The sequence below is a fragment of the Polypterus senegalus genome, chromosome 10 (genome assembly GCF_016835505.1).
Source record: "Polypterus senegalus isolate Bchr_013 chromosome 10, ASM1683550v1, whole genome shotgun sequence".
Taxonomy (NCBI): Eukaryota; Metazoa; Chordata; class Cladistia; order Polypteriformes; family Polypteridae; genus Polypterus; species Polypterus senegalus.
Genome location: NC_053163.1, coordinates 42,039,370 through 42,056,480, shown reverse-complemented (window position 1 = coordinate 42,056,480; position 17,111 = coordinate 42,039,370). Strand labels below are relative to the sequence as shown.

The 17,111-nt window shown below is 39.0% G+C and overlaps 1 protein-coding gene across 2 annotated transcripts in view; it reads right to left on the bottom strand.

Moving 5' to 3' along the window:
• The window catches only part of chm (CHM Rab escort protein), a 283,130-nt gene that overhangs the window by 31,706 nt on the left and 234,313 nt on the right, over positions 1–17,111 (bottom strand). For both annotated transcript variants that reach the window (XM_039765765.1, XM_039765766.1), the window contains exon 13: positions 8,245–8,346. In XM_039765765.1, the coding sequence (XP_039621699.1) occupies positions 8,245–8,346 (102 nt within the window). The remainder of the gene's footprint in view (positions 1–8,244; positions 8,347–17,111) is intronic.

Here is a 17,111-nt window from a genome sequence, read left to right as displayed (position 1 = left end):
GGAAGGTAATTCCACACCAGACCAGGGGGTGGCGAGGTGCACTGATCCTTTCTCTTTTTCCACTAAAGACCTATTACAAGAAATTCGCCTGGCCTCCTTGACTGCACTTCCTGTCCAGAGCCTGATGATGGCACTTCCGGTTCCAGTCATAATTACCTCACTTCCTCTGCTGCACTTTAAAAATCCACCATCTCAACCTTACCAGATAGTTCTGTTTTGGACTTGAACTTGTACACATCTGTACTAAAAATTCAACCCTTTGCAGCCAGGAAAAATTTTACAGGTGGCTGCCCCAAATATTTTTTGTGGCTTTTGTCTCATCTTTGACACCACGCAAACATTTCATATGCACTATACATCATATCAGTGAATATTTCCTTTCAAAATCTAACAGTCAATATTATGCATTTTAGAAAAGGGCTGAAAGGAAATCTGTCTTTTGGTCTTGTTCTGCATCTCAGAGTGAAAGCCCAGATGTGCAACCACTTTTAAACATGCTCTGAAGTCTGTACCAGCTACAGATTTCAGGTGTCAGCTCACATTCCCAGTACTTCTTTTTTTACACATACAAGCTGGTTGATGGCTTTGCAGTCTGTTTAATGTACTGCTTCACTGAATGCCACACCACTTCAATGGGATTTGGATCTGAAGATCTCCAAAAACAAAGGGTTTTTCCCACCTTTAAACAGTATCTCCCATACCCAGGTTGTTTATGGATTAGCTGCAGGATGGGAAGAGAGCTCACTACATTAAGAAGTAAAAGACCTCTTCCACACTGACACGAAATCTGACCATATAGATATGGGAGTGTGAACTTTGCCATTACTGCAATCTGCTGTAAACACCAGCACTGTTTGATGTCTTGTTTTTTACTGTGCAAAAGCAGAATGGAAAAAAGAAAAAAGGGGCAGAGACTATGGATGAATGCACTGCAGCTTCACTCAGGCCGTGAACTTCACACACAAAAGAGAAACTCATCTGTCTGGTGTCTTGCATTTTACATACTATAACAAAACATAAAAAGAAATAAAAGGCAGAGATTGCAGCTGGCCGCATTTGAACAGCATCACCTCCATCAGGAAGCACAGAAAGTGGCTATAAGAAAAATGAGTGAGAACGAGGACAATAATCAGCAAAAGAGGAAAGTCCACCTGAAATCATACATTGCCTGAACAAACCAATCCACTTTCAAAATTGTATATCATAGAGATAATTTAAACCAATAATTTGTAGTGTTGTAAAATGCATTTAAGTTTCTAACTCAAAAAACTCAGAACCGAACTACTGAAAACTAGTAACCTACCACCCAAATGAACAGAATAACAGATTTCCATGTTACTAATGCCATTAAAAAAGTTTCTCTAATAACAAATTAGCATTTATAATGACTAATTAAGAATAAGGGAATTGGACACCAAACGTGAATAATAAATTAAAAATCAGTCATTTCAAGCAAAAAGAGTGATCAGCAACACTAGTTATGTCTTGGCTGCATTTTAAAATGAGTTTCTCAGTAGGTTAATAAAAGAATACATTAATTTCTATCAAAAACATAAATATTTCTGGATGCATCCAGACTACTGAGTTGCTAGTTTACTTAAGAGTATGAACCGTCTCCTATGTGTCCATCTTTCTTTCCATTTTCCAAGCTGAAAGACTTATTACAAAATAAATTAATTAAGCATCAACCTACATGGCACTTAACCACAGTCACAGTATCCTATTCAATTCAGTTTATTTCTGCATAGTGCTTTTTACTGAATGGAGTAACAAAGCGCTGTGAGAAGCTTTGATGTAAAATTCAAGAATACATTTTTACAAATTACTAATTACATAATGAGTACACAGATAGACACAGTACATGTTCTCTGTATGGCATCACATCACCCAAAACAATGTGGACAATTATCATATCATCAGAGTCAGAATCAAAATTAATTTTATTGGCCAGGTAAACTAATGTGTACTAGGAACTTGCCCTTGATGGTATTGGTGTATAAAACTGTTTTTCTATAATAGTAATTATAATTATTATCACTACTCAAAACAGTAAATCTAGAAAGGGCGCCGAACTGAACCCGCAACCTCTTCGATTATGAGTAAGCAGTTCTTACTGCTGCACCAACCACGCGGTCGTGTCAGAACTGTACCCTAAACAAATTAATTTTTCTTCAGTCATATTCTTGAATAAAAGCGCACTTGCTTTGTTACACTTGTACCTTTTGTCCATCCATCCATTATCCAACCCGCTATATCCTAACTACAGGGTCACGGGGGTCTGCTGGAGCCAATCCCAGCCGACACAGGGTGCAAGGCAGGAAACAAACCCTGGGCAGGGCGCCAGCCCGCCACATGGCGCGCACATACACACACACCAAGCACACACTAGGGACAATTTAGAATCGCCAGTGCACCTAAGCTGCATGTCTTTGGATTATGGGAGGAAACCAGAGTATCCGGAGGAAACCCACGCAGACACAGGGATAACATGCAAACTCCACACAGGGAGGACTCTGGGAAGCGAACCCAGGTCAATGCTACCCACTACGCCACCCCTGTACCTTTTGTGAAAATGTTTATTTGATATTTTTATTTCAGTCTTCACACATTATACACTTAATGTCAACATTTTGTCATTAGTACTATAACATGAAAAAAGTTTCTGTTTTAGCAGTGTGTTCCAACATTTGTTGCATTTCTCGCATTTCCTGTCACCCTACATTTACCCAGATCGTTGTAGACACAGAACACACATTTGAATATTAGAACACCCTAGACGAGAACAGGCCATTCAGTCCAACAAAGCTCGCCAGTCCTATCCACTTATTTCTTTCAAGAAAATATCAAGTTGAGTTTTAAAAGTCCCTAACATCTTACTGTCTACCACACTACTTGGTAGCTTATTCTAAGTGTCTATTGTTCTTTATGTAAAGAAAAACTTCCTATGTTTGCGCAAAATTTCCCCTTAACAAGTTTCCAACTGTGTCCCCGTGTTCTTGATGAACTCATTTTAAAATACAAGTCTCGATCCACTGTACTAATTAATTCCCTTCATAATTTTAAACACTTCAATCATGTCACCTATAAATCTTCTTTTGTTTAAACTGTATAAGCTCAGCTCTTTTAATCTTTCCTCATAATTCAACCCCTGTAGCCCTGGAATCAGCCTAGTCGCTCTTCTCTGGACCTTTTCTAGCGCTGCTATGTCCTTTTTGTAGCCAGGAGACCAAAACTGCACACAGTACTCAAGATGAGGCCTCACCAGTGCATTATGAAGGTTGAGCATAACCTCCTTGGACTTGTGCTCAAAACATCGTGCTATATATCCTAACATTCTGTTAGCCTTCTTAATGGCTTCTGAACACTGTCGGGTAGTCGATAGCTTAGAGTCCACTATGACTCCTAAATCCTTCTCATAAGGTGTACTCTCGATTTTCCAACCACCCATTGTGTATTCAAACCTAACATTTTTACTTCCTATGTGTAATACTTTACATTTACTGACATTAAATTTCATCTGCCACAAATCTGCCCAAGCCTGTATGTTATCCATGTCCTTCTGTAATAATATAACGGATTCCAAATTATCTGGTAATCCACCTATCTTGGTATGATCTGCAAACTTAACCCGCTTGTTACTTATGTTCCTATCTAAATCACTTATATATATTAAAAATAGCAGCGGCCCTAGCACTGATCCCTGTGGAACACCACTCTTAACATCGGCCAGTTCTGATGAGGTTCCTCGCACCATCACCCTCTGCTTCCTGTGTCTGAGCCAATTCTGCACCCATCTAAAAACATCACCCTGAACTCCCACTTCTTTTAATTTGATGCCCAGCCTCTCATGTGGCACCTTATGAAATGCTTTCTGAAAATCCAGATAAATATCATAAGCTCCACTTTGATCATATCCTTTTGTTGCCTCCTCATAGAATTCCAGCATGATAGTAAAACACAACCTCCCTCTTCTGAACCCATGTTGACTGTTCAGAATAACTCCTGTCCTTGCCATGTGTTGCTCAATCTTATCCTTCATAATTCCTTCCATTAATTTTTCTGTGATGCCTGTTAAGCTTACTGGCCTATAGTTGCTTGGATCTGCCCTGTCACCCTTTTTATATAACGGGATGATATTTGCCATTTTCCAGTCCTTCGGAATCTGTTCAGTGCGCAGTGACTTCCTAAAACTGTGTGTCAAGGGTTTATATATGTACCCACTAGCCTCCTTAAGAACACGAGGATAAATATTATCTGGTCCTGGTGATTTGGTTGATTTCATGAAATGCATGTGCTCCAAATAACAATACAGGCAGTCCCCGGGTTACGTACGAGATAGGGACTGTAGGTTTGTATTTAAGTTGAATTTGTATGTAAGTCAGAACAGGTACATTATTTTAATAAATGCTATTGTTGACCGACTTTAACCAAGTGCTCTGCCATTGAATGATGGAGTTTCACCCCTCTCTGACCATTTTACTATTTCTACTTTATTTTCAATGGTGATGGTTTTTCTCTTCTTTACTGTATCACCAGCACTTGCATCAGATTCGTGTTTCGAGACATTCTTGATGGGTGAAGATAAAAAGGTTAAGATGAGCTCTTCTACAGAGCACTGTCCATGCTATCACAGCAGGAAGGCACCTGTCAACACGTCTGATGTACTGACAAGAGACAACTTTCTGCTATGTGTGTAACAGTGCAAGCAGGCTTGCTATTGAGAATGACTTGGGGCGACGAGGGGGAGTTTATCACTTGGCCACCACACAGTCACCTCCACTACAGTATACTGCCTGCAGCGTCTGCTCACCGAGAACGAACACGGTGACGTCAAAGGCGGGTAGTGAATCGCCCAACCCCAATTTAACAGGCTGCCAACCCGAGGCACACTACAATGCTACCCCTGCCACCCCGTTCAGCCACAACCGGGTCAGCGCTTGCAGCATTACTAGCCGTGTGTGCTGGACGGGCAGTGAAACACCCCCCCTCCACTCCATCCAGCCTGCATCCAGTCAGAAACAGTAGTTGTGGTGTCGTAGTGGGTGGGCAGCGAACCATCGTTCTGCAAATGAGTGATAGATTTGGCCCCGGTGACTATGGACCACGGGTCACTGCTTGCCGCCGGGAGCCGCCTGAGGGCACTACACTGTGCGAGCAGCGAAATTGCCCCCTTCCAGCCACCACTTGCAGCATCCCCAGGCTGAAAACGATGGAGCGGCAGTTAATGAGGCGCATGCGTCGCAGCGGTGTCCTTTTTCATAAGTCGTAGGTCGGATGTCCGTAACCTGCGGACTACCTGTATATTATTTACCCTATACAACTCCAGACACCTCATACCCAGATAAACTAACATAAACTGGGAGAACTTTTTGTCCGACTAGAATAGCGGTGTTGGGGGGCTATGGGATAGTAGGCTGCTTGTACTGATCAACATGTTTGCAAAGTAAGAGATGCTAATGGAAAGGTGCGAATGAATTTAAGGTCGTCCGGGATACGACTTTTTTCGTAGGCTTCAGGGATTCTAGTGTTAATTTACCTGTGATGCACGTTAAGTTTACTGGCCTATAGTTACTTGGATCTGCTCGATCACTCTTTATATATAAAACAGGATTTTATTTGCCATTTTCCAGTCCTTTACAATTTCCCCAGTGTGCAGCGACGTCCTAAAAATATGTATCAAGAGTTTGTACATGTACTCACTAACCTCTTTAAGAACTCAAGGATAAATATTATCTGGTCCTGGTGATTTGTTTGATTTCAGCCTGTTTAATATAAGCAGTACATCTCCCTCTACTATTTTCAAATCACTCAGTACTTCCTCAACAACCTCCAGTGGTAAAAGGGCTGTCTACTTTGTCACATGTGAAGACCTCATAAAAATGCAAGCTTAGAGCATCTGCTATTTCACTGTACATATTTTTTAATTTCCCTTTACTATTCCTGATGCACTTCAGCTCCTACTTGACTGTTATTTTACTAATAAAATAGTAAAATAATCTTGTTGAGTCATCTGTCGCCATATCTGCTAATATTCCTCTCTAACAGCCTTTCAGGTTCATTAATATGATTGATAATGATTAATATCATTATTAAGATTTACCCTCATGTTCTCATACGCCTTACAATTCACATTGGAGTTATTGGTCTTGTACAACTTATACAGCTGTTTTTTTAATTGCAGCTTCTTTTTAAACTCTATATTAATCCACTGTGGCTTTTTTTTTAAATCTCCAACTAATTCCAAACATGGGTATGTATCTGTCCTGCAGTGTATGTAAAATGTTTTTAACAGGTTTCACTGCTTTTCAACTGTCTTCACTTAAAACCTATCCCAGTGTATACTCCTTTGACCTTGCCACATCTGCTTAAAATCTGCCCTACCAAAGTTAGACATAACAGTTTTAGTCTCTGCATCTGCCTTCTTACAAAACACTGATAACAGTATTACATAATGTTCACTTGACCCTAGGGGTTCAATCACTTCTACACACTAAATTCTATACTTACTGTATATTATTGCAAAATACTAAATCTAGACAGGCTTTTACTGTGCTATAAAAGTCACTGATTACCTCTAAAAACTCCTGCACTTGTTCACTGCTATTTTCAAGGTTAGCCCACAGTTAATATCCAGGTAGTTAAAGTCCTCCATGACTATAATATCTACCTGTAAACTTGCCTTTTTAATATTACTAAAAAGATGTGCTTTGAAATTACTATCTGCATTGGGCAGTCAATAACAGACTCCTAAAACAAAGCCTCTTTTTCCCTAAAGCTTTCCAGATGATGCCAGATGCCCTCACTAAGATTGGGCTCATTGTCTAACTGGAGAGGACTTGCGTTTAAATTCTGTTTGGCAGTAACAATAACCTCATTTCCTTTTCTGTTGAGTTTATCCTTCCTAAAAATGTGAATACATATATGTTATACTCATACCCATCTTTTCTACCTAGCCAGGTTTCTGCTATTGCTATATCATAATTATGCTCAGCTACTATACACACAACTCCAACTTACTTTTATTTTTTAAACTTCTAGTATTAAGATAAACTCTTTTTAATGTGCTACTCATTTTAATTTTGCACTTAAACTTTAGGTTACAATTTATGTTATTATGCATATTTATTTTTACACTATCATGAACGGTTCTGAACCTGGCCCGTCCTAAACTCCCTGCCAGTACCACTAATTCTGTACTATAACACAGGCCAGCCAACTCCCCCTCCAGTTCAGCAACACAAAGCTTGAAGTGCTAGATCAGCTGGCATCTCTTGCAGATGTAACCCCTCATAGAAGACTGACTCCTCCAAGCTATCCTCTGGAACAGTCAGCATGGGTTTTACAGGACTTGCAATACACTGACCTCATTATAAAAAATTGACTTTGGATTACTAAAGTTGCTCAACTTTAATTAAATGGCTTAACTTAAATGGTAAAACTAAAACATTTAAGCCAAAAAAAAAAAAGATTACAGAACTACTAATGTAAGCGACAATCTTAGAAAGTTAAAGCTTGCTACCCTACTTCACTGACGCTAGTTTGAATAAAAATGACAAGAACATGTACAGGTACACTTAATAAGCAACTTTTTCCAAATGCTCCCCCAAAGACTGAGCTGCTTTAGCCCCTGTGGGGGTGAAAAAAAAAAGTAAAAAAAAAACAAGAAAAACTTTAAATTTTGTTTTGCTGTTTGTGACTGCACAGATAAAGAGAATGTTTGAAAATATCTGTAAATGCTGTAGATAACAGGTCTTCATGGTTCTGAGTAGTGATTACAATGTGAATAGTGGTGCTTGTAAGTAGAACAGCTCACTGTGCTGCCTTTCTTGTATATTTTGTCTAACTATAAAAACTTCACATTATATTTCAATATGCATACAGGAAGGTTACGATTTTAAGAGTTCTTTTTATCTGTGATTCTTTTATGTGTTTTTAATTAAATATCCTGAAGTTATGAAATAAAGTATGAGACAAAGTCTACCCTATCTTGCCAAGCTCCTCCTGTAAAGCCCGCCACCCCAAAAATTAAAAGAAAAAAAATATCCTCAACACGGGTGCTTAAGTTTTACCTTAACTTTATATACAAAGGAAAAAACTTCAATTAAAATGAGTCATTAAACAGTGTCATCTTGATCTACAGAATAATCCCAGACAAATGATGAAATGTTTTGAAATACATTTCTAGTAAAAAAAAAATTTAAATGCAAAAAAAGGAAAATAAATTTGAAAACATTAAATACTAACCCTTTTCACCTGCCTTCATGTTTTCAGAAAACAATTTGGACACCACCGGACTCAGATCTTCTTTAGCAGTTTCAACAGACGAACAAGTAAGATGCACCAAATCTATTAAAAACAATAAGAACAACAATTAAACAAAACTTTATTTAAGAAGAAATAGTTTAAGGAAGGAAAAACATTATTGTACTGTTTTATCCTATTTGTAACCAGAAAGTTTCACCAGATTGTTCTACGATCATTGCATGATGATTCTGAACATTTAGGTTTTGATAAGACCTATGGATTTGTTAGGAATCGGTTCTATTGACCCCATATGAAGACTGATGTGGAGCAGTACTGTCAGACCTGTGCTCGGTGTATACAGAGAAAAACTTTGCCAAAGAGAGTTGCACCTTTGAGTCATTTGAACAGCAGTGCACCAATGGACTTAGTGTGCATGGATTTCCTCTCCATTGGACCAGATTCCAGTAACACTTGCAATGATCTAATCATTACAGACCATTACACAAGATATGCACAAGCTTTTCCCACCAAGGATCAGAAGGCATCCACTGTGGCAAAAGTACTGTGGGAGAAGTACTTTATTCACTATGGTCTACCCAAGCGTGTACACTTCGATCAAAGAAGAGATTTTGAGAGTCAGCTAATTCACGAGTTGTTGGATCTATTAGGGGTGAAAAAAATGAGAACCACTCCATATCATCCTCAGGGTGACCCTCAACCAGAGAGGTTTAACCGGACTCTGCTTGACATGTTGGGCACTCTGGGCCCAAAACAAAAATGTCAATGGAGTCGTCATATTGGGCATCTTGTACATGTCTATAATTGCAGCCGCAATGAAGCAACTGGATACTCCCCTTATTTTTTGATGTTTGGGAGGGAAGCCCGACTGCCTGTTGATTTGAGGTTTAGTGTTTCAGGTGACAGTTCGTTAGTAAAGTCATATCAGAAGTACGTCAGGAATATGAAAAATAAACTGATGGTAGCATATGAGTTGGCTGAAGCTGCTGCTGGGAAAAAGAATGATGGAGATAAAAAGAGACATGACCAAAGAATCCACTACTCTAATCTTGCTCCCAGTGATCGAGTACTGATTCGAAATCTTGGATTACAGGGGAAGCACAAATTGGCTGATCGATGGAGTTCCAAGTCATATATTGTTGAAAGCCAAATGCCTAATTTACCTGTTTTCCGAGTGAAGCCAGAAGATGGTGAGGGACCTGTAAAAATTTTTCAATGAAATCATCTGCTTCCAGTGGAACAGAATCTGAGATTGCTGCCTGAGGTTGACAGTAATGCTTACTCCCAGAAAAGAACTTTGAGAGAGAACAAAGGCAGAGAGAGAACCCAATGTTTGAACCAGGAGATGAGTGATGTGCAAAAAGTCCAAGATAAAGAAGTTGTCGATTTGCCAGGTTCTGGATAAGAGTCGGACAGTGAAGATGTTGGGGATGGAAAATGAATTTATGCTCCTTCCAGAGGTGCTAGTGGTCATGATCTCCTGGAACCTTCCTGTATGGGTTTAGACCCTGTTGGATCAGAGCATGTAAGGAATGCTAGATAGCAAGTCATGGATGAGGAGTCTGGGAGCTTCAACATAAGAAGTCCTGCTGTGGAATTCTGTGATGATTGTGGAGATACAGTAAGGTCTCTGGAATTTTACCAAGGAGCTCAAAATAGTGCCCCAGAGATCTTCGATTCTTCTGTGGGAAATAAGTGGGCAATACAAATTGCTAATAAAGAGGTTGGAACATACAGAAGATCTCGGAGAATCAGGTAAGTTCCAAACCATTTAGAATATGATTTCCTTGGAGAGCCAAACATAGGTACTAAGTGTCCAGTGCGATATTGTTTTACACGGTATATTTGGATAGGTGCACCTAAATACAGATGACAGTTTCATCATCCAGTAGGGTTAACTGCAAAACAGTTTTCAGTTTGTTTAACTTGTGAAATTTTCCATATTGTTGCTTATAGTATATTTGGTTTCCAGTGTTATCCAATGTGACTAATGTATTTCCCTTCGTTACGAGGACACAACAATTTTTTTGGAGGGGAGAGAGTGTAGCACCCTCCTAGTTGGGTATAATAGAAAGCTCAGAAGTAAGCCTCAGTGACACAATTTTTTTTGTTTCTTTTTTTTGCTTTGGAGAAAGCAGGAACAGAGATGTGATTAGTGCTATTTACTACCAATCTAGGTATAGTGTGCCCTTAGTACTCAAATGATTTCTGTTTTTCTTGGGGATTTGAGGAGAAAAGTGTGTGGAGGAGAGTGTTGAACAAGTGTGTAAGAAAGGGAAAAAAAGAGAAAGCTGGTACTAAGGTTGTGGAGAGCACGAGAGCGGGAAAAAAAAAAGAGACAAAGTTTTTTTTTGTTGAGTATTAAACGTGAGAGGCTTTTGAGCGGGTTTTTTTTTTTTTGGCTGATGGGAATGCGGGGAAAAAAAGAGAGCTCTTTTTTTTTAAAAAAAAGGGACAGACAAACGAAGAGTTGGACGCCTACTTTAGATATAAATTTGTTACATAAAAATGGAATGCAAATAAATCCCGCATCAAGACGAAGCTGCTGGCGTCATCCCAGACGGAGCTGTGAGATTCCTGTGTTTAACCATGGAGGAAAATGAGAACCGTGGCAAATGTTCTGGAAGTACACCGTGAGTACATGTGAAGTTATGTACTGCATATGAGCTCCAACTAAGCGCGGCAACAATTTATATATATATATATATATATATATATATATATATATATATATATATATATATTTATTTATTGCTAATTTTCTATGTGTGAACCTTACCTGTGGTGTAACTCAAGACAAATTGAGTTAAGTTGAATTGCGATAATATCCTGTGAGCGGTGTGTTTTAATAAATGTGTTTTTTTTTTTTTGTTTATTGTTTCTATCCATGATTGTGTGAAGTGCTTACATGGTGGTTGCATTTAAATTATTAATAAAAAGGAGTGAGTGTTTACAAATCCTTACTTTGGAATAGTGTAACAATTAGGGTTAAATAATAATTGTTTCATTGGACCCATTGGTTATTAAAATTTATTGGGAAGTGTTTAATGTGGATCCCACCAGTGAAATTTCATCCTATGTCATAGGTAACATGCCAGTTCAATGGTGGGAGGGCTACAGAAGGCTTGTTTAAGAAAACTTCCCTACTTTTTCTTACTGATTGCTTCCAATAGGGACATATTTTTGGGCTGTCTGTCAAACAAAGCTTATTTTAGACATATCCACAGATTTTCAATGATATTCAAGTATGGCGACTGTGAGGCAATTCTAAAACCTTCACATTGTATATCTTGGTGTACTTCATAATAGATGTCAAAGTTTGTTTTGGGTCATTGTCTAGTTAAAAAAACTATACTTTTTCAGCTTCCGTTCTCTCCTGTACTTCCACTGGCTCAGTAGCTGCAACACAACCTCAAAATGTAACACCTCCATCCTTGAGCTTAACAGCTGGCAAGGTGTTCTTTTCTTTAAATGCTGCTCCTTTTATCTCCAAACAAACCTTTTGTGGTTATGACCAAAGAGTTTGACTTAAAGTGAATCTGTCCACTGCACTTCCAAAATGTCTGTCTTATGCAGATGTTATTTTGCATTCTTAAGACATTGTTTCTTATAACAAGGGCAGGGGTTAGGATTCTTTCTGATGGTTCTTCCATGAAGGTCATGTATGTGTAAGTAAGGCTGCATTGTAGAGCAGTACACCACCACAGCTTTCTTAGCTACACCTACCTGCAGGTCCCTTGCAGTCATATGGATGACTAAGCTGTTCCATCAGTCAGTTTTCTTGGTTGTACAGACTTCCACTGTTCCCCTTAACTGCCATTTCTTAACGACTTTTGGACTGTGGAAATTGCTAGCTGAATGCACTTTGATTTATTTTCATAGCCTTCCCTTGCTTATATATAGGTATCAATTAGTTACATTTTCTGATCCTCAGTCAGTTGATTCTAAGAAGCCCTATTTGTTAAGTGTTCCAGAGTGTTTGAAGAGTCAAAGAATGTATTGGGCTCTGGAATTGTCATCAACTGACAACTCCTGACCAGACCACCACCAAAAGAGTTAATCAAGATTAGACTAACATTCTAACAAATTCTGAGACCTTAAAACTGAAAGGGTGCCTAAATGTTTTCATTTCTCTTTCTTTTTTTCAGCCCATCAATCAAATTACAACTGTACACTAACATTTTCATAATGATGCACATTGTTTTACATTTTTTTGTGTCAAAGTTGTATTTCTAGCTTCAAAAGTTAAAACACATGTCATTTGGCCAGGGGTGTCCAGACATTTGTATGGAAACATGCAATGTTTTTTCTTCAGAGGCACACACAAAGCCCCACCAAATCTCACAGCTTCATGCTTAAAGACCAAGCCCTCAGCTATTTCAGAAATCTACTTTAATTAACAATACTAAACAAACGTTGTATATATGCATGGATGCCAGAGGCCAGAAGCAAGCCGTCGACAATACCACCGCTGCCCAAACGCGAAATCGCACACCACTGCATATACAACCTTCGTTTACTAATGTAGATCTCCAGGCCAGGATCCACCGCCATGGTCACTTCAGCAAGTGAATCCGCCGGCGTCACCATCAGGGAACTATGTGGCGCCAAAAGCACATGCGCACAGCGCCTCAGAGTCAAACCCAGCGGCTTCCCAGAGTCAGTAAGTGGTGCCCAAACAACACAACACAACCTGTAAAGTAAACCTGAGGTAAAGCGTGCACGCCAACAAGTTGCAATGGTGACATATTTAAACATGACGATCAACAAATCCCAAGGACAAACCATGGACAAAGTAGGGATTTACCTTATCTATCTGAGCCTGTATTTGGACATGGACAACTTTATGTTGCCTTTTCAAGAGTCCGGCGTTTGTGTGATGTTAAAGTAAAGGTTTTAACTACTCCATACCAGGGAGAGCTGATTCAAAGACAGGAAACCATCTTTACCAAAAATGTTGTTTATAAGGAAATTTTTGATTAACTATTTTGAATTTAGCATTTTATGAATTTTTTGTTTCCAATTTATTTCATTTAAACCTTTGCACTCCGATATTTGTTTTACTTATTAGTGCAGCAACTCAAAGACATTTTAGTACAAGTATATTTACTTAATTAAATGAAAACTTTCTCAGAACGCTCCCACCCTCCATAATTTTTTATCCCTGAAAAGATCGGAGGGAACAGAAAGTGATTGCCATTCTTGGATTTGCGATTCTTTAGAGAATCAGGAGTTTACTGGTGGTTTAACAGAATACACAAACCTTAACAAGAGACATACTGGACATAAATAAACCTTCTATATGACATCACTACAAGCTGGCAGTAAAAACACTAATATGTGGCAAACAAATTTCATACACTACCACTAGCAACTTGTAGTGTTGACATAAGACATATTCACCCAAAAAAGCTTTTCTTTTGTGATGACTCCCCCAAGACATGTGTGTGAGCAATTTTTCTTTATAACCACTGAGGACAACCAACTGTTCACTCAGCCCACCCCAATACCATAGTAACAATCATCTGCAATAAGTGCTTGCTCAAATGCAAAATCTATGCTGCTGTTGGCTTGTTGCAAGTACATAAACTCTGTCTGTGAAGCAGTCCCTACTTCCCCAGAGCCCAATGCAGCAGCCCACTCTTCCTTAGTCAATGTTTCCCCAGAGCCAAAGCAGCAGCCCCATCTGAGGAGGTTGAAAGTACAAGCACCTGTTGCGAAGAGCCCTCCAACTGTCCCAGAAAAATCAGATGACGGATAATTCCCAACCTCACAGGATAAATCAGGTTCAATCTACAAGAAGGCTTCCTGTCCTACCCTGGCAGCAGCAAGCCCCTCCCTTTCTACTAAAGACGAAGGGGCTTTGTAGGCGGCCAAGACTCGTAGGAAAAGGGTATTCCTCTTCCCAGCTAAGAAAGGCTAAGGTGAAGAGTCCGGCACAGCAGTCTAAACTTTAAACTTCATTCCTTTTTTTATTTCAGAGGGAGTAGTACAGTCTCATACTCCTTAATATCACCATAAACTCAGAAAATGTTTGCATGCTCCGTGCATGTGCAGGGTATTTGCTGAAGCAAGTCACATCAGATTACGCATAAGTCATTGCCAAAGTCCAACAGGGCAGGGTCCTCATGGCTGGCTAAGCCAACTGAGACCTTAAAGTTATCCTTTTTCAAGAACTTGGCCTGAGAGAACAGTGGGGAAGTGACTGCTGGACAGGAGTAGGAGTCAGACTAGGGTAGTTGCTTGGGCCCCTTCGAATCTATGGGTCAAATTCAACAGAGTTTTAACATTGTTCCAGAGCATCTCATTAGAGAGGTCATTGCTTATTCCAGACAACATAGTATTAATGGCAAACTTTTATACAACCTGCTCAAAGGAGTCTGCATGTAACCAGGTTTGGATAAGGTCCAGCAGGTGCTGCACCTGTCCCTAGACAGGGCAATTAGGGTTGATCTGCCACAGCCAGAACTTACGCCCCTTGGCTAGGGATCTCATGCGATGTCATTCAAGTACGAAGAACAACTTGCTGCTTTAGAAAATCATAACTGTCAAGTCTCTTATGAGGGAGGTTTCACACAACTTGCAGAGAATCCCCAGTCAGAAAGGCGGCCAGGATGGCAGCCCAGTCTCACCTGTCCCATCGCATCAGTGTAACTGTTTGTTCAAAGCAAAAGAACAAACACACAGGGCTGTCTGAAAAGGGCTAACTTCTTGAGCACATCCCTGGGACAGGGTAGGGGCCAGAGTCCCTGCTGGTGCCTTGTGCGGAGGCTGTGGCAGATCCATCTGTGGAAGACTCTACTCCTGGCACCACCAGTGATGTGTGCATCTCAGACTTGCACAATAGAGAAGGAGGTGAATCAATGTTTTTTCAAGAATATCAGATTCATTGTTGTAAAGGCAGGAACAATCGCAATGCATTTATTTAAATAGGTGGTGTCACCTAAAAAAATCACAGTAGACAGTGATACTGGCAGTCGTTCTGCATTACCTCCCTTCTTCAAATTAAAAGAACAGATAGCCTTCCTACATAAGAGAGAGGTCAGAGAGAGAGCACAAGGCCAGGTCACTGGCTGGTTTTAAATGTTCTCTGCATCAACCATTGGGCAACAGATACGTTATGCGAACTTGAGCATGAGCCAGCAGCGGACAACTGATTCCTGCATGTTTTAACATAGTTCATGTTATCTGGGCTCATGGATTCTTTCTGGTAGCCTCTGCATTTTAAATGAATAATGTAAGTCAATACATGGCCAAAATCATCAGCACTAATTCAGTTACAAGGTGACTGGGTTAAAGTGTGATGGAGACTAAAAAGTAAAAGGTGGGTTAGTTTGAAGATTGGTTAACAAAACAAAAAATACCAATAGCAATAGCAATATAGAGGACAAAACTACTACAAAAACACAAACAAGTTTAGGTTGAACTTCAACATTCAACTTAAGAACAACAACAAATTTCTATGTTAGAAACAAATATGATTGCCAAGCAAAACAAAATGCATATACCAAAACTGATAAAACAACAACACATTTTTCTATCCCAACTACCCTACACACTATCATTAGAAGATATAATTACAAAACATAACATTTATTTTTACTTGTATGCTGATTAAACTCAGCTATGTATTTCATTTGGACAAAATTACATTTCTCTTACTGTATCCTTAATTATATCAAGTTAAAAGAAACGATGAGTAATAACTTTTCATGTTTAACAGAAAAATTTTTATTAATTTGTGCATGTGTGTGTTGTGGGGTTATATGGGCTTAAGTGTAAGACCCAGTCATAAAAAGTGAATGTTAAAATTCACACAAGTGTTTTAATTTGAATACAATATTTCATTTATTTAAAAAACTATATAAAACTTCTATTATTTTACTACCTGTAAAGTAACATGATAAAGGAAGTTTCTCAGCTATTACTGTAATAACAGAATGATAATCAGCCAGTTAGGGACACAGTCTCTCCGCTAGAAGCACACACCCATACTTTTGCTTTCAACCAGTACAATAGCATACAGTTTTCTGACCATATGAACGTATGCCTTGACCCATGTTCTGCAAGTACAGGACAGGAAATTAAAGAAACATAACAGCCTAAAACAAAACTTTCTTTATACAAGAACTTTCCTTTTTTATATCAATTCTTCTCTTTATTTTTGTGTGACCTGTTTTTGCTTTGAATTTTACTAACTTTTACTAATTATATGCATACATGCCACACTCATTTGCTGAATCTTTCAATGAAGCAAGCTGAAGTTGCAGAATTTTGACAACCTGGAAAAACGTAGGTACACTTTTAATCAGAAAACTGCCAACAGAAGACTTGTAACCAGCGGAAAATAAAAAAGAAAATAACTGCTCTAAAGGAGGTGCTGTGTTCGTTTTTGTTTATGCATGATCAGAACTTAAAGTAAAGATGCTGAATCTGAAATTAAGAGGCTGTGATAAAATATAAAGGCATCACAGATTTAGAGTCTCTGTCATTGGCTAAGATAAAAGAAGTCTGACTTACCTGTGCCGGAGTAACGTCACAATTGTGGAGTAGGTGCTATTAAGAAGTTGCTGCCTGGAAATGATGTAATTTACTTGCATACTGTTAAAATGACTGAACTAGTCAAAAATCTGAATGAAGCCACAGGAAGTGACAGATTCAAATGTTGATCAAATGAATATACGTAAAGATCATACAAAGAAAGGGCATAGTCATCTTTCTGGTCTTAAGATTGAAATAAAAATTCTAAAAGCGACACTGAATTTCTCCACAATAGTGAGGCTGTTTAAAATACACTTTTGTGATAAATATCGGGAATTTGAATCATTGAATGAAAGGACAGCACCCTT